At 36.6% G+C, this 23,514-nt stretch overlaps 1 protein-coding gene across 1 annotated transcript in view; it reads left to right on the top strand.

Moving 5' to 3' along the window:
* The window catches only part of LOC139692181 (late secretory pathway protein AVL9 homolog), a 35,777-nt gene extending 12,956 nt beyond the window's left edge, over positions 1-22,821 (top strand). Inside the window, exons 6-12 of the mRNA XM_071590246.1 lie at positions 75-303; positions 4,614-4,994; positions 6,126-6,260; positions 7,939-8,158; positions 10,660-10,831; positions 16,835-16,923; positions 20,334-22,821. Of these exons, the coding sequence (XP_071446347.1) occupies positions 75-303; positions 4,614-4,994; positions 6,126-6,260; positions 7,939-8,158; positions 10,660-10,831; positions 16,835-16,923; positions 20,334-20,737 (1,630 nt within the window). The 3' untranslated portion in view covers positions 20,738-22,821. The remainder of the gene's footprint in view (positions 1-74; positions 304-4,613; positions 4,995-6,125; positions 6,261-7,938; positions 8,159-10,659; positions 10,832-16,834; positions 16,924-20,333) is intronic.
* The last annotated feature ends 693 nt before the right edge of the window (positions 22,822-23,514 follow it).

Below are 23,514 nucleotides of genomic sequence, written 5' to 3'. Positions count from 1 at the left end.
TTATCAGATATCTTTGATGCATTACCCAGAATGAAATGGCTTGGTTAAATATTTCCTCAATTTTCTTTCTCCAGAACCTCAAATACCACCCTATCTTCTACAGCTAATGAAAGGAGTGAGGATAATGATGCTAAACCTCTCGGTATTAATGCTGTTTTAGACAATAAAGAATCAGTTTCTGAAGCCAAGGAATGCACAACGTTAGAATTATCATCAGCAAAAGCCCAGGGAAGTATGAATATGAATCAAGAGAAAAATAAAGACATCATTCAAGAGTCTGCAGAAGGTGCATCATCAAATAAGGTACCTAGTATAAGTTTCTGCATGTGAAATTACTTTAGTGAAATACCATAACAAGTTATGCATGACATGTGCCATATTTCCTGCCCCATTCGAGGTTTGTTTGAAAAGTATCTGGGAAAGTTTTGGGAACGTAATTTATTTCAGATATTGCTACAATACCTGAAAATTCTTCAAAGTAAATCCCTTGAGTGCCAGTACACTTTTCTCAGTGGCTTTTCCAAGACCCGAAGCTCCCTGGTAGGTGGATTTCAGAAGGTCTTTAAGGGTATGCATGAAAGTTTCTTTGATAGGAGTAGATAAAGGCGAGGAAACCAACAGCTGAGATCATTTGCACCCTTAGGTATGGATGGGAAAGGAGGAAGGGTGGAGAGAAACCTGCCAACTGCATTAGCCTACTCTTATTGAAAGGCACCAAGGGGTCTGCAGTCTGACGTCCCATTGGATGGAAGGCATTTTCACTCAAAGTGCTCTTCACAATGCACCTCAAATATGGATCAGGATACCACTGAAAAAAATCTGTCGCCAGGATTTGAAACCTGCTGTCTCCAGCATTTGACTCTCTCTGGGTGGAAAGCCAGTATGCTAGCCACTGCACCAGTATCCCAATCTCCCAGAAACTTCTTTAACGGCACTTAAAGGTCCCATAGTGGTGTCTTTTGATGGAGGATTTTACTTTTGGAAATAGGAAATAGTCTGCTGGTGCCAAGTTGGGACTGACTGTAAGAGGGTTGTGGAATCGTCACAATGCCATTGCAGAAGGTTTTCAGAAGCAAACACTTGACTGTGCTTTTGGTCATCCATCAAGACCTTCAGGATTAGTTTAGCACAGATCTTTTGCATTGCCAGATTTTTAGTGATAATAGCGTGTACTGTCATCTTAATATTGCCAATTGGATCTGCAATCATGCTCACCCGTAATCGATGGTCTGAGTTCAGTTATTCATGCGCATGTTGTCGTCGGTTCTTGACGTCGATGGCCATCCAGCATGGGGCTCTTCCTCGACACTCTCTCAGCCATCTCTGAAGAGCTTATGCCCTTTAAACAGTGGAGTTTGTGACATGCTTTCATCCTTGAACCCTTGGCAAATCATACCCAATATCTCTGTACCCAATTTTCCCAGTCCAACACAAAATTTGATGGCTTACCACTGTTCAATCATTCACTCTATTTTGCAAGTCACAGTGGTGCACAAGTATCTCACATGTGGTGCTGCTGCAAAATTAATGCACATTGTGCTAACAGGGAAGTTGTCCTTTGCTAATGCATACCTGCGTTGTATCTTTCCCAATAAACATGGAATGTACAGGCATTAAACCTTAAGAGTATCAAAGCCATGGAAAATGGTTGCTTTTAATGCACAATTTGATAAATCAAAATAATGACAGAAACGAAGCTTATAATGAAAACGGATGATGATAAGTATTTGTCTTAAATTCTAACCCGAAAAATCAGGCCCTGTTTATACCCCAGTGTCCATCTTATGGCCCCAGAAGTACAGTAATTTGAACTTAAATTTCCTGTCTCAATTTATTACATAAATGTTCCATTATCATAGGTCATTTGCCAATAACTTGTAAGCCTTACGGTCCCTGATCATACATCTAATGTTCTGCCTCCTTGAGTGTGATGGGCCTACCAATTTAAATAGGGCAAGGTAAAAATTGTACCTTTACTGTGGAATTTTTGAAAAGTGAGATATCAGGGTGGGGTTCATATTTATTGTGAATTCTTATACTCAGGGTAGAATTGCTTTGCAACAGAAAATACTGGCTGAAACATAATTTCTCATTCCTCTTGAAAGAGTTCCATGCGGTACTTCACTCTCTCTATCTTTTTACGTCATGCTGTGGATATTAACTTATTGGCATCCTTCTTAAAAGAAAAGTTGCAATATGCATCAAAATCCAACCAGACTGAAAATTTAACTTTTGAGTGTCCATTTCACTTAGAATTTGCCTCCTTAATGTTAATTTAAAACAATTTAGGTAAGGAAATATTCATTGTGTGCATTTTTTGCTGTAGGTGACCATTTTCAGTGAGAAAGTATGCTAGGTAAAGTGGTGTTAATATCTAGAAGAAGTCTAAGGCTGAGCAAGACTCCAGTTAACCATGTGCTCTAATAATGAAAAGACTTGGTTATTCCACAAATATTTTGAGCCAAACAGCCCTGGTTTTGACTTGCTTCAGGTCATTTTGGCATTTAGCATCGAAACCTGTGTCATTTAAAAAAACGTTTGTGGAATAATCAAGTATTTTCATTGCCAGTATGAATTGATTCCTGCAAGTCACATCTTTTACTGACAATTTCTCAGCTGATCAGTTTAAAGCTGAGTGTAATGTGACTCTTTGCACCCAAAGGTTTAGCCTCAAACCTTATTTCCCACTTTTTGTCCAAAGGAATCTTTCTATTAAGTAGCCATGATAAAATCATTTAATGCCTATCCCATATCAGCATTTTGAGCCAATGAAAAACATTGTTCCTATTGTCCCTACTCGTCTATCAAACCAGTCTGATGGTTGGTTTAATCAGTAAATTTGGAAGTCACCTAGTATTAGCCTATCAGTTTGTGAAATTCACACATCAAAGTATTAAAGGGGGCCAGTTCCTTCAGCTGTGTCGCCTATGGTTTCCCAGTAAGATCTGGTACCTGAAAATTCACACGGCTTGCTTAAATGGGTGAAGATGAGGGTGTGCAGAGGCGTGCATGGGGTCGAACCAGGCCCCTCCAGTCAGTAGCTGAGATTTTTTCCACCAGACTGCTATGTCCCGTTTCCTAATATAACTCTTAGTTTTAAGTAAAAGTAATAAGCTGCAATCAAGTGTTTGAGAAAATAAGAATTACTTAATTCTGTTTTTACTCCTTGCCAGACAACTCAGTGCCCCACTTCTTTGTAATGAAAATTTCAATGATATCATCTTTAAAGATCAGTATGACACCAAGTTTGTCTAGAAGTGAATTTTCATTACTCAGTAACACATGTGATGATAGACATTATTGGCTTTGGTCATAATGAAGCTAATGTATTTTCATAGACAAAAGAACAAATAATCAGCTGGAGAAGTTGAGATGGGAATGATAAAAAGTAATTCTGCACAATTGTGTTTCATGGAATTTATCACACTTCCAGGAATACAAATATTGGTTGCATTTAAAGGCATGACTTTTCTCTGTATTGTCATCAGAATAGCCCATCAAAATTTCATTTACTTGCATTATGTCAAAGAAGCATTTCTACCTTTATTATAAGCATTTTAGAGGCTCTTTATTTTAACTTAAAACCTCTTTCTTGTATTTTCATTAAACATGTATGTGGTTTTTCTCTATCCTACCCCGAGACTGTGATCACACTCATTCAATTTCCTTACACTGGTTGATGGAGAAATTTCGTTCTTCTAAAAATATTTATGCAGTTTTATGTCATTTATTTTCTAACTGCAGAATATATTGTCCAGCATATTTCCTGCATCATTGAAGAAAGAATCAGAATGATGGGTTGATTCCTAGAATATTGAGATAAAAAATTAAAATCAAAGGCCTCTAGAAAAAACTGATAAAAACTTAAGTTGAAATAAAAGCTTCATGGTCCAATTCAGTGATTTATTTGAGAAAGTTTATCAAGTAAGTCACTAACCTTGTTTTTGTTCTATTTTGTTGAAGAAAGTACTGTAAACCTCTTCTTTACTTAGTTTTTCATAGAATTAATATATAATGTGAACTCGGGGATCACTGTGAAGGAATGCACATATATCTATCACGTGTAGTACTACTGAAAAAATTATTGTCTACAAATATGTATTTCAGATGTTGCAAGATGAGAATGAAAGCATAATAAACTCAGATTGACTTAGCATTCTTGTAAACACTTGAAGTTCAACTTCAAACTTGACTCAAAACATAGCTTAGGGCTTCGAGACTACTTGAACCTTGGCTGGAAATAGGAACTGATGAAATTTGGCGTGGGTTTAGCGATGGCAATTTGTAAGATGTCACCATAACCTATTTACATAATGTAAAAAAGGCCCTGCAATGCTAAAATTTCAAAGTGTAAAAATGATTTACTTTAACCAGTATCCGAACCCAAATCCCTTGATCAGGGGGCATTACTGGGACAATCTACTATTGAGGCATATCAAGGAATCCAGGTTTGAATCCCAGTTAAGGCAAATGATTTTGAAGTCTTGAAATTGTTGCATTGTAATGATTGTTAGCAAATGAATCTGTTGAAAGTTACTGTTGAGGCATCTCTGGCAGTTTCCTTGACTTTTAAAAATGGCCTGTGTTCTCAGTGAAAATTGTTTTATTTATAGGCCATGAATGGATCCACACCAATAGATATTGATGTTGGTCTTGATGCTACTGAAATGTCCTCAGAGGAAGTCCATGACTCACAAAGTGATATGCCCATCCCTGGTACCTTGACCACACAGGCATTAAACATAGTCCCAAATTTGAAGGGCCGTATTACCGGGGCAATCAACTATTGGGCAGCAGGACGCGATAAGTCTCCAAGTCCTGAAAAGGTGGAAAATCCTGTGGAAGAAAGAGAAGTTCTTGGCTTGGCAAGGTCAAATTCCCAGGAGAAAGCAGTGGAAGGGAACAGCGAAATTGCTCCATTGCAGCCTAGCCTGCCAGTCGTTGCACAACTCACTACTGAGGAGTGTGGATGCCCCTTGGCCCTCTTCACTCAGGTACCATTTGATTCATGCTATTAATTCATTCCTTTTTCTGCAATGTCCATTTGTCAACATTCAGATTTTTATGTTTTTCTTGAGTTTTTGTCGATAAATATCAACTTTGAGGTAAATATGGCAATGTATGTATGTGTATTTGGCATATATTGATAATTCCATACTATTAACTATTGGGTGCACTTCTAAATTGTTTTCTCCGTATTCATATTATGTTTTTCATGCCTAAATAGGTAAAAAATTGATTTTTGAAATTATGGATTGAGTAATATCCCTGATTTCACTCTTCGAAAAGTACCAAAATTCTCATGATTGTTGCTAATTTCAATATTCACTTTTGATAGCCCTGTAAACCCATCCATTTGTCAACACAAACGAGTTTCATAACTTCATTTAATATTTGTAATTAATTTGATGATGCTTAAAAGTTACTGTTGCGGCATCTCCCACAGTTTCTTTGGAATTTGTAATTTGATGATATAAAAATATTGGGTATTTGTCCAAGTGAAAATGTTCAGCTGTGCTGTTTTTCTTCATTCCTGTCATTTATTGTGACATAAACAGTATTCATAGACTAAGAAAATGGTGCCAAATTCAAATGTGCACAAAAAATCTGTTTTGCCATTGTATCTTGCATTGCATCCATCACAAGTTCATAATAAATTGTAACATAGTTATCCAACCAACTCTTTAGTTACTCAACCCAGTCTTTTAGCATTAGGTTGGTACACCATATTTTTTTTACTGATGACTTCTTTGCTGTGTCAAGACATTCAATCTTCTATATAATTGAAACATCTCTTTGAACTATTGAAAATCGTTCTCAAGAACAGAAATTTCTTTTATAAGAGGACACATGAGTAGCTTTGTTGGTTAAAGTGCTTGGGTGGAAATCAAGGGATCTATGCTCAAGTCCCAGGCAAGGTGAATGAGTGTTGTTGTGTAAAATTCCTGAATTTTAAATGCACATAAGAGAATGACTTTCTTAAACATCTGTCTAGGCATCTGCTGCAGTTTTTTTTTTTGCTTTTTACCAGAGGAATGCTTCATATTTTCCTGTAATTATTTGCTATATATTCAACAATGATTGCTACCAAGTTGATTTTATATTTTTTATCCATGTTATTCCAGGGTTATTTGTGCCATCCATATCTTTCTCTACCCTATCTTGATCTCCTAAGTGATGTTAAAGTTCGCGGATATGTTATCGGGGCAACTAATGTTCTCTTCAAGCAGAAGAAACAAGTTGCTGATGTAATTATTGAGGTTAGTACATAAGTAATTCTTCATAATTTAAAATAATATAAAAAAGGATTAAGAAGTTGAAAGTGTTTTTTTTATGCTATCAATGTGTTATAGTACTATATATAAAGCCAATAAATAGTATTATTGTATGATAAATGTATGCAATTAATTATTTCAGATTACAGTTTTGGGATATAAGTTACAGTTATTAGATCTCATTTTGTTTTTATAACTTTTATATGATGTAAACAAGTCAAAATATTAACTACACAGTGTGTAATGTAATGATCAATGAAAATGGACCAAATGTGTACTGCAGGAATATTTAATTGGAAGTTAAAGACATTCTTGGTTCACTTTATTTAGAAAACACCTGTTTCACCTTAAGAACTTGGTGGGACCTTCAAATAGTGATAATGTTTTGATTAATATACCTTTCTGTTTTTTTTAACCCATTTCATATGCTAAAACTGCAGGCAGTTTACAGAGCAAATTGAGTCCAGGGAATGATTGCAATAATTAGCTAATTATAATGTTTGGTGGCATCAATTCTATTGTGTATATATTAACCGATGTTTTAGATTTTTAAAATAATTTTTCTTCATAATTGTGTTATATGATAAGTTTTTTACTAATTATTTCTTTGTTTAATTATTCTTATTATTTAAAATTTTTGAAAGGTAAGGAAAAGAGTTTTCAGAGGATAGAGGTTAAAATGGGCATTCTTTTCTTCTTTCTTTCGTCTTTTCTGGGATTTCCATCGTAAAAAGCAGCCAATTACCTTCCTCTTACCATTTGAACTGACTATTTATTAGGATTCTGTTTATTATTCAACTTTAAGAAAGTTCCCTATCACTATTTCTCACCTAAAATACTGTAAATGATTGTTTGAATGTTCATCGTTAAGTACATTAACAATATAGTAATAATGGAAAGCTTCAATTATGAGTTGCTTATTATGTAAGAAACATCTGTGATCCAGAATCATTGAGTAATATTTGTCTTTTTTATTTCCTTATTGAATGAGAGTTGTTTGATAAAATGTTATAATAAAATTTTTATTTGTATACTTAATCATCAACAATTTAATTTTTTGTTACATTGTTAGCTTAATGTGTGATGCATATGTGGCTCAAGCTTAATTGATTTGAAGGATACTTTCAGCGACAGCCATTGAAAGTTATTACATAATTTACTGATGCTTGCTTCTGATGGTGGTAAGCACTTTGCAAAGGTTCTCCTCATTTTTGTTCCACAAAGGGAATAGCATATGGCTAGTTGTGGACTATAGGAAAAATGTCTCTTTTTGATTTTCACATTGATTTTCATATGATATTAATTCAGCAGCCTTTGTAATATGTAGCCATACATTATCATGGTGCATCATCGAGGCTATTGCTTTGAAATGTGGCCTCTTGTGATTGATATGGCTGCGGAAATTATCCAGTATATTCTATTTACTGTTCTGTGTGCAACATGCTGATACAACGTTCCCGTAAGACCAAAAAGTAATTTACCCATAACATTCCCAGTAGAAGACACCAGACACTGGCTTTTATTGATATTGGTAATGCTAGAACACTCCCTTCTTTTGTGATTAATTCATCTATGGTTTCAAATCAACTAACATATAATTACTAACTACCTACTCGAACTACTACTAACTAATCTCTGACTAACTCCAAATGACTTATTTCAGATTGATGATATGAGGATTGAGACCCAGGATTTGGAACTACGCAGGCAGCTGCATTTAACTACACAAGACTTACGTTTTGCTGATTACATCGTGCGGCAAGTATCTGAGGAGAAGAAAGGTGTTTTCTTAGATAGCGTTGCCTGGGAAGGAGGGGATGAGTGGATTCGCGCACAGTTCCGCCTTTATTTAGTGTGTCTCCTTAGAACATCATTACTGGAAGGTAATTGAATTCTGTATTTTTTTTGTCTAAGTTAAGCTTAAAGGCAAGTGTCATTAGTTTTAAGAAACATTTTTTTTCATTGGAGTTAGTCCTTTACACAATCAGACAGTCAAAAGTGTAATTATTTAGGTATGGGTAGGGAAGATCATTTACTAAGGTTTGCAAATAGTATGTAACTTAGCATTTTGCATAATACTCTTGAATTCTTACCTCTTCCTTTTTATTTCTTACCGGGATTGGGAGTTTTCTCTCGTATGATGCCACTGAAATTATCACATGTGTTCCACCAGCTGCCTGGATGTATATTGTGGTGCATAACTATCTAATTATTAATATAAATTATGATTATTCAGTTGCAATTGGCCTTGTAAAGTAGTCATTATTATTGGACTAATCTTACATTACCTATCATTCGGTAACTTGCATCAGTGTTTGTTTAATGTCGACACGTTTCTATTGATAAGGAGTGACTCAAATTTTTATTTATTAATATAGAGTATTTATTAATCATGCCCTCCTTTGTTTTTGTGGGGAAAAAAGTCTGTTCTGTAGGAAAATATAAAATGAGGGAAATCATAATTTCCAAAAACTAGAAGCATGTCATCTTGTATTATGATCTAAGAGGCTGATGCTAATATTTTCCTGTTCTGTAGAATCTCATTGTTTTGATCACGCTGATGAGGTGCATTCAAGCTTTGTCAGATATTTCTTAGGCCTGGGAGTAAATAAAAGAGATATGGTTGCGCTTAAAATATGCAAGCACTCCTAATGCATTCTTGGCATAGATGACTGTACCATACAGTGCACTAGGGTTATATGGCTGCTGCTGTAGTGAAAAGTGGTACGTTATGGTAGAGTTCACCCAGTACCCGATGGCATGTGAAGTTCATGGCCAGTGCCTATCTCTGCTTCAGTTATGGTTTCCCAGGAAGATCTAGTACCGGAAAAATCACACAGCTTGGGAAGAGCTTAGGGTGCCCAGAGAGGTTTGCCCAAGAATCGAAACTGCACCCTGCGGGCAGTACTCCAATGTTCTGCCCCTGGAGTACCGCAACTATTGAAAAACATTGTAATTCTCAAAATGACATTTTCCATTGTGCAAGAACAGCATGATCATCTTTTTTATCCACTCATATGCTTTAACGTCCCATCGGCAGCCATTCTTCGCATTGGTTGTGAAAAATTTGTATGTCTACAGGAAGATTATGTTGGGAAGTAACCGAAGTTTCAACTTCCAGGTGTAATTAGTTTGTCAGAAAAAAAATAAGGCCTTCGAAATAGAATGCTTTTCATAATTCAAAATATTATGTAATTCAAAACTAGGAAAAGTCCCTAGCCAAAAATGTAGGACTTCGCATGCTTTTTAGGGTGAATAAATTGAAATACATGTTCCATGAAATTTGAAGCCACGATCTAGTTGTTTGATTCTGACAATTTCAAAATGCCTTCTCATAACATTATGCAGTTAAATATTGAATAGTTTCATTTATACATTATGAAGAAATCATATTTCTATTCATCATTTATTGTAACAGCACCACTGCTCTCAAAACTTCTTTTGTGATAGGCAGTGGAAAATAATAATAGATACGAGATGTGTTCAAAAAGTAAGGTGACTTTTCAAATTTCACGGGCAACATACATATGATTTTCAATTTTTTTGTTTTGTTGTGTTGGTACAAATGTCCCAAACATTTGTTTACAGTTTCAACAATATATCATATTTAGTTTGTTATTGACAGATACAAATGTTAGATGTGTTTGGTGATGGTGATGAATCATGGGTATATGGTGATGACGTCAAAACCAAAGCCCAATCGTCCCTAGGAAAACCAAGACCGAAAAAAGCATGCTAAGTTCGATCAAATGTCAAGGTTTTGCTCACTGTTTTCTTCAATTACCATGGCATAGTGCTTCTGGAGTTTTTACCGCAAGGTGAATAAGGAGTATTAAGTTAAAGTTATGTGCCGTTTGCTAGAAGCAATGTGAAAAAAACATCAGAAATTGTGGAGAAACAATTCATGGCTTTTGTGTCACGATAATGCACCCGTTCACTCATTGTTGCTTGTGAGAGATTTTTTGACCAAAAACAACACCACAATCATGCCTCAGCCACCATATTGACTGGATTTGGCCCCCTGCGACTTTTTCCTGTTCCCAAAGCAGAAGAAGCCTATGAAAGGATGGAGATTTGCAACAATTGAGGACATAAGAAAAGTGCTTATCAGATTTGCTTCAAGGATTGGGAAAAGCATTGGCACAAGTGTATTATATCTGGGGGGGGATTACATTGTAGGGAACAACTTGAATATTGAAAAACAAATATTTTTTCATAAAAATATAAAGCCTCCTCATAATTACCAATTATTTCTAAAGTATACAGATGGTTGTATATGTTAGCTATGTAACATAATAAGTAATTACCACTTTCTTGATTGGTTGACAATCAAAATAATTTTGAGCATAATTTATTATGTGTTTTTTTCTCCCTTGAATTCTAGATGGGTGTAAGGAACATGAATATTTCAACTCTAGTTTCATGGCAGCTTGGAAAACGACACATAGCTACAAGCTGTGGGAAAGTGGTATGCACAATGCTATACTGAAAATGCCTCCAGGTCACCCTTTCTCAGGGCAGCTGTCTGTTTCGGATATGAAACTTCGGTTGTCTCAGTAAGTTACCATTATTATGTTAATAAATTTTATTCTGTGACATACCAGCCAATTCTATTGGGTATGTGATTTCTTTCACATTCCTTTCCACATGCATAGATCGAACTAAACCTCTCACAGAAGTCTTTCTGTCCTCCTCTCTCAACCTGATGGCACTTACCTTTGCTCTGGATCGAAAACCTTTCTAATGAAAGCCACTTGGGGTGCTTATGTACAGGATGCCAAAATTAGTATTCATGCATAGTTGATCCGTTTGTAAAATGAGCATTAATTGAAGTGATAGTGGTTTAGCTTTAATGAACTACTTCCCATGATTTTTAGGGATCAAAAGCTGACATTTTTTATACCTCATTAAATCGACATTTATATGGCTAAATAAGTAATCTGTAATTCATTTAAGCCAAATTTTAGTGGAAATTAAGGAATCAACACAACGCAAAAACTTGTTCATACCACTTTCAGCTGTCTGTTTTCGATGTGAGACTTTGGTTGTATCAGTAAGTTACCATTGTTTTATCAATAAATTTTATTCTGTGACGTATATTGATGTAATAAATTGATGAACTTTTTAGTCAGGTTAAGGTATAAATTGGTGCTATTTGAGCTTTTTTAAACCAAATCTGTATTAGACTGCCAACAGGAGGCATGAACAATCTGTGAATAGTGGAATCGTAGGCTTTAATACGAAATAATTCCAAATCGGTTTATAAATTGTTCAAACTGTTCTAATTTATGCCCTCCGTAGTCAATATTTTAAAGTTATCCCTTTATTTCCTGGTTTGAGTGAAACCTAATTTTTAACTTCTAGGTTCCCAAAAAAATTGAATCAAAGTATCTGGGTTTGGAATCAACAAACTTAAAAAAAACCTTTTGATGCTCTAATCACAATGTGTTAGCTATACATAAAAACTTTGGGTAGATTGATCTGTCAAGTTTTTAGCTTAACATTTACTTTGTGTTGGAATGGTGCACTTGCTGTTAGATTATTTTGTAAGAAAATCTCGAAAATCAATGCTGTAGCAGGTGAATCCATTGGGGCTGGTTCAGTTAAACCCAGCTTTATGTTACACTCACTTGAGAAAGTAGCCCGGTCATTCTTAAGGGATAATATATTATATTATCCCTTATTATAAAGAATTTCAAATTTTAATCAAAGCCACTTGTGGGTTGACAAAAGAGGACAATATTGAGCCAAGTGAAATAAGAAAATAATGGTACTACAAAAGTGAACAACTATATATAGGTTATCAGTTTTTGTTTTATTGAAACCAATGTTGAACTATTGAGTTTAATAAATATCTTGATATCACACTGAAAGTAGCATCACTGTGCAGCAAGCTCATTATCCATGCTTGAGCAGTATAAAGCTAAATCATTCTGATATAAGTGATTGCTTCGTGATGACTCCTGCAGTTTCATTATACAATATTTTTAAAGTTTTAATTCCTTAAATCGTCACTGTATTTCGATAGATAAAAGAAGGCATTTTAGAAGATGGAACAGTAATCCTCATTGTGTTCTTTGGAATCTTAAATTAAAACAGAATAAAATCCTGAGGTCCACAATCTTTTTTTTTGGTGGGACTATTGAATAAGGAGCATTTTCACTCTTTAGGAAAAATTATTGGATTGCTAATTTAATAAAAAAGTGATTATCTTCTTGCATTTGGATAAATTTATAGAGAGGTGGTTTTCATCAAACCACTAGGCAATAATGAAATTTTGTCTGAAGTTAATAACAGTCCTTGGTCGATTTTCCTAAATAACTTAATAAATCAATTTAAACAAAGATAAATATGTACTCAGGTTTTAATGTAATTTATTAAGATATTAAGTGATAAATATGATGTGGCTACCAGTAGGAACATCTGAGGTTATTCTCAATTCATTCATTTAAATTCGATTTTTTTTTTAAGGTAATCTACCGGTTAAGGTAGGTTTTTGGATGGAAACAACTACCAAATGAATATTTTATTACTCCTGACAAAACACAAAATCCATCATCCTACTCTATATCAGTTCCCTCTTCATCTCTGAGTACTTTCTTCCTCCCTTCATCCCGTCCAACATCCCTATCCTGTTCCTTCCCTTTCCTCGTTTGCCTAACATTCTCATCTCAATCACAGTCATCAACATCCTACTGCCAGCCAATACCCCCTTCATCCACTTTTCCTGCCGCCATAGGATTTCTCCCAACAAACCCCTCTCTTCGCCCACCATACCAAGTACTTCCTCGTTTGTTTTCTTCTCGGTCCATTTTACCTTCTCCATTCTTCGCCACACCCACATTTCAAAAGCCTCCAATCTACGTCTATCCTCCTGTTTCAATGACCACGTTTCCGCGCCGTACATAGCTACGCTCCATATCAAAGTTTTTACGAGTCTTTTCTTAACGTCCTTACTCAACGTCCCTGTCATCAACTCCCTCCTCCCTGTGAAAGCCTCTTTGCCTAGTGCAATTCTTCTCCTTACGTCCCTACTACTTTGACCTTGTTGGTCCAAAACACTGCCGAGATACGTAAACAGTTCTACCTGCTCTAGTTCTTGCCCTCCTATTTTAATGTTAAGCTTGGCCTTTTTCTTTGTACAAAATCACATAACCTTTGTTTTATTAATATTGATTCTCATCCCATACCTGTCGCACTGAATTTCCAATTCACTCAGCAATGCCTGCAGCCCCTTGGCTGACTGACAAACTAAAGCTTGGTCATCAGCAAACCTAACTGATTTCACGAATTTCCCACCCACTTTCATTCCTACCTCGAGTTCTTCCCATGCCTCTTTGATCATTTCCTCTGCATACAGGTTGAACAGCAACGGTGATAATGGGCAACCCTGCCTTACACCCCTTCCTAACACTGCCCATCCTGACTCCCCGTTTCCCACTCGTACTTGAGCAGTCTGAGACATGTACATGTTGCGGATTAGCCTCCTTTCCCTCCAATCTATTCCTATCTTCTGCAATATACTCATTAGTTTTTCCCAATTCACTCTATCAAACGCTTTTTCGAAATCTACGAAACAGGCAAATACCTCCTGGTTGTGTTCTATATTCCTCTCGATTAATAATCTCATTACTGCAATGGCATCACGCGTACCTCTCCCCTTCCTAAACCCAAACTGATCATCCCCTAAGTAATCATTTGCCCTACTCTCTATCCTTTTGTTTATGATCCTGAGAACAACTTTAGCTGTGTGGGATATCAAACTAATTGTCCTATAGTCCTCACATGACGTGGCCTTTACCTTTTTCGGAATAGGAACTAAAACTGATCTCACAAAGTCTTCCGGCCAGATTCCCTCCTCATAAATACTACGGATCAGCCCATATAGCCTCTTCCTCCCATTTTTTCCTAAGCATTTTAAAAGTTCCACGGGAATGTTATCTACCCCCACGGCCTTATTTAGTTTCATCTCCCTTAATGCCCTTTCTATCTCATTGTCTAGTATGCCTGGACCTAAGCTGTCTTCCTCTACGTCATTTTCTTTTTCAATGTCTAACTTTGTTGGTCTGAGTTCTTTACTATACAGTTCTTCTATATACTCCTTCCATCTCTCTTGGATCTTTCCTGCGTCAACTATTACCTTACCCGCCTTATCTCTAACTGTTAGCATAGCTCTTCCTTTCTTACTTCCCGATAACGATTTAACTTTGCTGTAGAGCGCACCGATTTCACCCTTCCTCTGCAGACTTTCCATATCCTCGCACTGCGTCTTCCACCATGTTTCTTTTGCTTTATTTGTTGCCCACCTCAATTTATTGTTCAATTCTTTGTACTTCATTTTGCCTAATTCTGTATTTATATTCTTCCTTTTTTGCCGCTCATCCATCTTTGTAATCATCTCATCCGTGATCCATGGTTTCCTAGTCCTCTTAGCGTTAACGGTTCCAATAGTGTCTTTTGCGGCTTTAGACAACCCTTTCTTGATCATTTCCCATTTTTCTTCGATAGTACTAAGCCCTTTACCATCCTCCATGATTTTCTTTTCTTTTTGTATTCCTTCCTTTTCAACCCATTTAATACTTCTACATTCCATTTTCTAACTCGCCGCCCCTGCCTTATCTTTTTGAAACGTACGCTACATTTCATAACAACTAAATTGTGGTCTGAGTCCGCATCCGCTCCCGGGAAGCAGTGGGAATTTATCACACTGTTCCTAAACCTGTGTCTAACCAGGATATAATCTAGCTGATATCTTCCTGAGTCACCTGGCATTTTCCATGTATACCTGCGTCTTTTGTGGTGTCTAAACCAAGTGTTGGTGATGACTAACCCCTGTCTCCTGCAGAACTCAACTGCTTTCTCCCCGCGGTCATTCCTCGTGCCTAAACCGTAGTCCCCCACCTCATCACCATCTCTTTCTTCGCCTACCGTCGCATTCCAATCCCCCATCACTATCAAATGTTTCCCTGCAGGAACACACGCGATCGTGTCCTCTAACTGATCTTATATCCTATCGACCTCTTCTTCCTTATTGTTGCCCGGTGGCATGTATACCTGAATAATAACTAAGTTCGTCGGTTCTGCTTTTATCTCCACTAGTAGTATTCTATCCGTTACCTGCTCTATGTTGACTACGCTTCTTCCTACCTCTTCATTTAATACTATGGCAACCCCTCGTTGACTCTCTTCCCCACCTATATTATATTAGTATATTATTCTATACTTATCACTCCAGTAATCCCCGCTATCTTTCCATCTCACCTCGCATAGACCTAAAATATCTATATTTCCCCTTTCCATCTCTCGCTTAACATTCTCCAATTTCCCTGTCCTCATCATTGTCCTAACATTCCACGTTCCTATTCTAACTAATTTGGTCTTCTTCTCCTGCATCTTCTGTCCTGCTGCCGCTGGTTTTCCCTTGCAAGGGTTTCGTGGGATGACGACCGCGGAAGCCTTGCCTCCCCCGCTGCCGGGCACGACACACGGCCGATTGGGCCGAGCCCCATGGTTGCCAGGACTCAAAATATATCTATTGTTCATCATATTTTTCTTGGGAATGATAATTGAGGTGGTTTCCCGTTGCCTTCCTTAATAGTGTTTTTAATGTGACACCATCACTTACTGGCCGCCCCACTGGGGTCAGACGCCATTGCAGCCGCCTCACTGAGGAACAGACGCTGCGTGGACTACCTTTCGTCTGGCTCCTAACCTTCGACCTATCTGGCATGGGTGACCCTACCAGGAGCAATTTTTATTACTCCCGCCAGCACAGCTCTAGGGGTCATCGGAACGCACAAGCCCTTCCACCACGTCAAGGTTGTAGTCCGGGGAGGGTTTGAATTCGATATTACAATGTTTTTAAAAGTGTGTTGCTGTTATATGGACACTAACAGTTACCACAGTAATGAGCCCTGGAGGTTGATTTGATAAGGGTGGATAGTGTTATAATAAAAATTTGGCTATGTTTGGGCGAGAATGAGACTGGCAGTCCTTTCTTCCAAATAACCCATCATCAAATACATTCAATGAAGAAATAATTACATTTGAGTTCTGAATAATATAAAAAAGAGCTATATTATGACAATCGTTTTAAAATGAATATGTATGAGTACAAAGAGTGTTGACAGATGTACAAAATCGCAGGTTTTCATCTTATACTGAACCTAACAGTATATGAAATTCACAAATTAGGGTAGGTTTCTTTCATTGTGCCACCTGTTGTTTCCCAGGAAGATGAAATACCTGAAAAAATTCTATCTTGAGTGAAGTACTGTAACAATGAAATGCATATGAAAGTTAATATCTCACACTGGTTTTGTTTTTCTTATCCAGTACTTCAAACCTCTGTGATTCCATCTTAGGCAGTTTTCACTCTGTTTTTTTTTATGGATTCTCAAGCTTAGATTATTTTGTATGAATTAAAACAATGATGGAAAGTAACCTTAAATGGCAAGCCACTACTGCTAATATTTTGAGATGTACCATGCAATAGTGCCTGTTCTGATGATGGTTATGATGTAGCTCTGCTTACACCCTGTGCTTTCTCTCAATTACAGCACAATGCAGAGCACAGAAGGAGGCAGGAAGCTAAACCAGGCCATGACAAGCACAGGGCGAGCAGTTGCTCATACAGGAAGAGCGATGGGTGAGTATGGATTGACACTTTCCTTGTTGTGATTGTTTAAGCTGATTGAAGAGGTGCACCATTAAATATGTTTATTTAAAATATTAGCAACCTATTTCTAAAGTACGAGGGTCATCCGGAAAGTAGTACCCGTTCGTGAAATAAAGACACAAAAGTAAATATTAACAAACATAAAAAATTTTATTTGAAAGAGGATACTTTAAACTACTTCTCAACATAATCTCCAAGCAAATTAAGGCATTTGTCATAACGTGTGACAAGTTTCTGTATTCCTGCTGCATAGTCCTTCGCCGCCAGCTCATTGAGATACGCGAGGGACCCATCTTGCACAAATTTTTGCATAATGCAGATGGTGTTTAACAATTTCATGAACAATTGTTCGAGAAACATTGGGAAAATGCTCACAGATGTCATCAATTGTGACGCGCCGATCGTTCCTCACGAATTCGTCAACTGAGCTCACCAGTTGGTCTGTAATGACAGACGGTCTCTCCGAACGCTCATCGTCGTGTGTGTTCCCCCTCCCCATGTTGAAGTTGCGACACCACCGCCGAACAGACGACTCGTCCATTACATTGTCTCCATACACCTCCTTTAATTGGCGATGAATATCACATGGGCGAACGTTTCTTGCATTGAGGAATTTAATCACTGCCCTCACTTCACAACTGGCGGCGTTCTCAATTTTTTTAAACATTGTAAACAATCACAGAAACAACACAGGCAATGCTAGCGTCACGCAACTTGGCTCAGAGAAGGCAGACAAGCCACTGAAGCTATCTGACCTCGTCCAGCGGCTACTCGCGTCGTCAGCACTTCATGCGGCACGAACGGGTACTACTTTCCGGATGACCCTCGTATTATCCTAACACTTTGTGTAACAGTATTTTCATTCTCAAAGCAATCATTACATTGACTGTAACAATAAATTTCAACTGTTCTAGATATCCATGGATTTCAAAGTGTAAATGCCATTTGCCTTGACCTGAATTAGAGCTTGGATCCCTTGATATCTGGCCTAGTAACACTCAGCCAGTTAAGCTTCCAAGGTGTCCTCTAATACTGTGAATTTTTAGGAGTTTTAAACTAACAAGTTATTGTGACCGATTAATGTGCACACATTGATGCTAGTCAAGTGCAGTGCACTACAACCCATGACGTTAAAGCCAACATTTAAGCACAAAGGCAAATCCCAATCAAGGCAAACGACTTCAGCACTCTGGAATTATTTCATTTTGGTACCTGTCAGCAGGTGACTCTCTGTTGAAGTAACTGTTGTGGCATTTCTCTGGCTGTTAATTGAATTTGTTCTTGAAATAATAAATTCTCTCACCTTATGCTTCAGGCAAATTTCCAATTTTTGTACCCTGAATGTACACAAATGTTGAGTTTTCATATTTCTATGGTCCGGTATTTTCTCCATGTGATTGAATGTAGTAAAAATTTAAAAATATGTTAACGATCATGTTATGTCTCTTCAGTTCTTTTCTGGTTGTGATACTTGCAGATCACGTTTTGCAAAAATTTACCCAGGATAAGTCTAGCATTCATTGCTGACAAACATTTCAGTGAAAGCAAAACTGATGTTCTTGGAAAGTGGTGGAAATATTGCAGCACTTTCTGAAAATATAGTGTCCAGAAGTACCAAAAGAAGTGTGTAAATGAAAAATCATTATTCCAACCCATAGTATTTTTCCATCTTAACATTTCTCTTGCATTTCTTCTGAGCACATTTTAATATAAATGTTTAAGTTACATGTTTCTATCCAATCAGTTGATATTTATGACTTATCAATTACTCTAGTGCTGTGCCTTCCAGAAAAATTATTTCAGATTGTAAGAGGATGCCGTAGTAGCTTAACTGGCTGAAGTACTCCGGTAGATACTGAGGGATTAAGGTTCGAATCCTGGTCCAGGCAAATGATTCTTACACTTCAAAATTGTTGTATTATAAACTCACATTTTAAAACTCCTCAGTCAACTATTACACCCTGAGGCCTACTAATCCTTTGTTAGTTCAAGAATTTGTTCAATTATTTAATGTAAGATTGGATGTAACCTGTGACATGTAACCTGTGACAACAACTCAAAAGATGTCGCTGGGATTTAGTGCTCAAATGGAAATCATTAATTATGTGGAAAAGTTAAGATGGTTGAGGGGCAATTAAGCATTCCATGATGCTAAATAACAAAAGTAATTAGTTCAATAGTTTCAGCCTCAACTTTGTGGAGGTTCATTTTAATAAATGAAAAAGAAATCCACCACTTTATTACAGGTACGACTAGTTTCGACACTACAGCGTCATCCTCAGGTACCTGAGGATGACGCCGTAGCATCGAAACTAGTCGTACCTGTAATAAAGTGGTGGATTAGAACAAAGTGTTTCTTTTTCATTTATTAACAAAAGTAATTTTGAGTCAGAAAAGTTGATCACAACAAGGTCATTCTTTGAGATGACACAACTTTGTGTTGAGATGACTCATTCATCATGTGGTAATTGCAACACATTACAACACTCACACAACACAGGATTCATTACAGAAAGGTCTTTTTACATATAAAACCCAACCCCTGCCACTGGAACCTGAGATTTGATTTCATTATATAAGGATTTTGCTGTATGAACTACTTCTTCCTCAGCTTTTCCTCACCTCATGTAAATTTACAGAATGTGATCACCCTCCTCCACTTCACTCTTACCTTTTGCATCCCCTGACACAGTTCCCTTCTCAATGAGGCCTTCCTTCAATGGTTCTTATCCTCAGTCTCTCTCTCTTCCTTTCTCCCTGCATTTCCATTGCCCTTCTCCCTATTGGCAGTAGTATGTGTAGTTTTCCTCCCATCTCATATCACACATACACCATTTCGGCCTCCCCTCTTGTGTTTTCTTTGATCGTTGCCCTAGTTGTTCTTCTGCTTTTACTTTTTCAAATTCTGCCTCGTCTTGTTGCTTCACACATCTACCTTAATATCCTCATTACTATTAAATCCGATTTCCTCCCTCACTTTCTTTGCCTCTTATGACTCTGCTCTGTACATAATGCTGTTATGATGACTGCCTAATAACTATGGTAACCACAGTAATCAAAATGAAGTTTGTTTTGATAGGCAAGAGTAAAGATAGAGAACTATTATGAAGTCGTATACAGGGAAGGGGAGTTGGTTCTTTTCTCTTTGCATTCCCAGAAAATTAGATGCGATATGATAGAACCAAGGTGAAGCTGGGGGTGCCTAGAGGTATCACTCCGGGTCAAACTTGGGCCCTCCAGTCGGTAGCCTGGTATGCTACTCACTGGACTACCATACACTAAGTAAATACCGCTAGACCTAATTAATGAACTACCATTCTGAGAAAAAACCTCAGAACATTTACATTCTAATTCTACTACCTATTATCTCAATGTTTCAGGCGGTGCTATTTCACAAGCCAAGGGAGCACTGTCCAGTTGGTGGACTACACTAACAGCAGCACAAAGTCCTGAATCTCAAACCCCTGGGGAGAACCCTGGGCAGAGTGATTCAAGTGAGTGTGTTGACACGGTTGGCAATAATGAAGAAGAAAAGATTGGCGAAGAATCTTCCCACTCAGATTCAGAATTGGATGATATGAAGGTCAGACAAAGAAATGTATGCAACGCAAAAGTTTCAGGGGGTAAGGCCGACCCAGCGAGGCATTCTTGTCTTCCTGAGCTCTCAAAGGATAACTTTCATGAAAAGAAAGCTCAAGAGTCTCAGGATACTAAGTGTCAGCTGTCTATGGAATCTCCATCAGTAACAGTGGGTCATGATGAAAAGGGCAATGTGGTGAGATAGAAGAGAAAGGGGAAGGGTGGGAGGAGTTAATACCATTCCGGTAATTCTTATTTGCATATAACATGTATATGTACATATGTGATTGAATAGAATTAATAATTATTTGAATATGATTTGATGATAAATCTCATCAAAGCTGACTCATTATTTATCATCAAGTCATATGAATTTCTGAATGGGATGCCATCTCTTTAAAGAAATTTATTCCTCATGTAGTTTTTGTGCCTTTGGCATAAAGCATACTAATGAGAATAGAATAAGCCAAAGAGTATTAATAGAATCCTCACAATACTGGTATTATTGGTTATATCGGGATGCATTTACATCAGTTGTGAAAAATATCTGCTCTCTTATTACAGCATATTTTAAGTTTGTTATTTTGATGCAGACATTTATTAATGATAAATAATTATGTCAATAGTAAAGAGTCTATGTGATTATTTCATTACAAATGATAAGTAAATATTTGTTTAATGCTGGGGGATTCATTTGAGCCCTGTATTTTCCCAGTCTCATGATTTAGTGGTTCATTGACTGTAGCATTAATTTAAAATTAGATACACATATTTTATTTAAACTTCATTTTGTATAAAATATTTTTATGAGAGGTGTTGAATAATAACATTATTGTGATCGTTCACTTTTAGCTTCAAGTTAATGAGTTCTTTATGCAGGCAGTGTGGCTAATTATGTTCTTTTAACATTTTTTGGAAAAAATTGGCCCTAAAAAACATGTTAGATATTTCTTGTGTGATAAATTACATGATACACTCACCTGTGATGTTTCTATCATCAGTGATGCCAAATTATTAATAACTCTTATTACATATTAATTACATATTAAATTATGTACAAGATGCTACGTGCTAGTAGTTGGAAATTATAGCATTTTTATATTTTCAAGTTTTTATGACAATATTTTTTCATTCTTGTGGCTTTATAATTGTAGTGCAGTTATGTGATGTATGACATACTTTGTGGTGTTGAGAATATTTTGTTTTGAGGTGACGAAAATGCAGCTAGTCAGTATATTTATTTTGTTAAAGGTGGTGTTTATTGTTCCTCTCCCAGAAATTTGTTAATCACTTGCTTTGATTACTTTGTTAGTTACTTTTGATTGCTTTTTGAATATTCACTTGTTGAATTATGTTCCGTAGTTAGTTAATTTAAAAATCTGCAGAAATCAGTGAGAATCATTGGGTAGCCTTTTAGTGTTTTGATACCTACACAGCAAAGGAACTTGCCGTTTGACCCATTCCAGAATGTGTGCTAGAAAGAATGGTTTGCTTAGTGTGTGACATGGAAAATAGATATAGGTGTAAATTTGGGAGTCCACATGAAGTGGTGGAAGCGTTAATGGAAATCAATGTGATTTATTTATTGGGTATAAATAATTTATGAAGCATTTTAGTCAAGTTTCAAACAAGCTTAGTGTAATTTAGCAATGATGAAAAGTATTTCATCTGCCTGGTGTTGGCATGATTAAGTCTGCATAAGAGTCGCAGTTGTTAGTGACTGTTAATTCTTTATTGCGAGCCACCACTACTGTAAGCCATGCTTTTGTCTTGATATGCCTTTATAATTTTCAATTATGAGAATTTAATTAATGAAAAAATAGACAATTATTGGTTTAGTATAACTATTGTTGTGCATAAAAATTTTGTTGCACTTTGACCATTCCAATGGCCATGTAAAAGTAGCATTTGAGCCTAAATAATTTATGTTTACCCTTGCAGATTAAAACTCAATTTCATTGCTAAAAGTCTGACAAATTTGCCTTTCAAGTGGTAGTCAGACAACATTTAATAAATGTTTCCACAATTGTCAAAAATTCATAATTTTAAGTGATTTGAAATTCATAAATACATTAGAGTATATGTTAATGCAGGTTGGAGTACTTATTTCTCTGTGTATTGGCTTAGTATTAATATTTGTTATCATTCAAAAAAATCATGTTTTGCCCTGTTTTAATAGGAACCTTACATCTTGTTTTATTAAGCCATCAGTTATGGGTTTGCCACTGAGGTGTTCAATGTCGCAGGTCTTAAGCATCTTAATTGTCTCAATAAAGCCATTGTTATGAATATGCCATCTTTTTTTGTCTTATTTTTCACCTCCCTTGTTGCTTAAAACGACTCATAATCTTCTTTTAGCTAATACTCTCATAATACGACTCATAATCTTCCCAATTAGCTAAGTACATTTGAGTTTTTGCGGGCTGAGTAATGTGATGAAAAATTGTGATATAAAAGCTTTCATTTTAGGATTGGGCTTCCACCAGCATTTCTTCTCCTCTACTAAAGGCTTAGAATGTAAAATGGTGTTTTTGGCAAACTGTTGAATATTTATATCATTATTGCTTTGTAATGGGAAGGGGAGATATACTCTGGAGCCTTCTTGGTTGTTTTTGAGCATTCAGGTGTCACTGACTCAGGTTGGTAATATTTTGGAATTCTTTTTTCTCGCAGTTGCTTAACTAATTTAAATCACATGCATGCAAGGAGTGGCCAGTTGTCCATGGCTTCAAATTTTCATCCAATTCAGGAAGTTACATCTCAAAGCCTGGGTCTTGTTTGCTGTTATTTCATGTTGCCTTGTAAAATATTTATAGTCCAAAAATTTGAGAAGTGCAGAATATCACAAATAATACCTGCATTTGTGTTGAATGTGTGTTGTACGTTAAGTCTCTTGAAAGGCATATGTGAGAAAAAACTGCTCCGACAAAAATCACAAATTCCATTGAGTGAATTCTGGAACCTTGAATAGCTATTGGAATT

This window comes from Hetaerina americana, unplaced genomic scaffold (assembly GCF_022747635.1).
Source record: "Hetaerina americana unplaced genomic scaffold, ioHetAmer1.1.p SCAF_4, whole genome shotgun sequence".
Taxonomy (NCBI): Eukaryota; Metazoa; Arthropoda; class Insecta; order Odonata; family Calopterygidae; genus Hetaerina; species Hetaerina americana.
The sequence above is the reverse complement of the archived record's forward strand: the minus strand, read 5'-3'. Positions and strand labels throughout refer to the sequence as shown.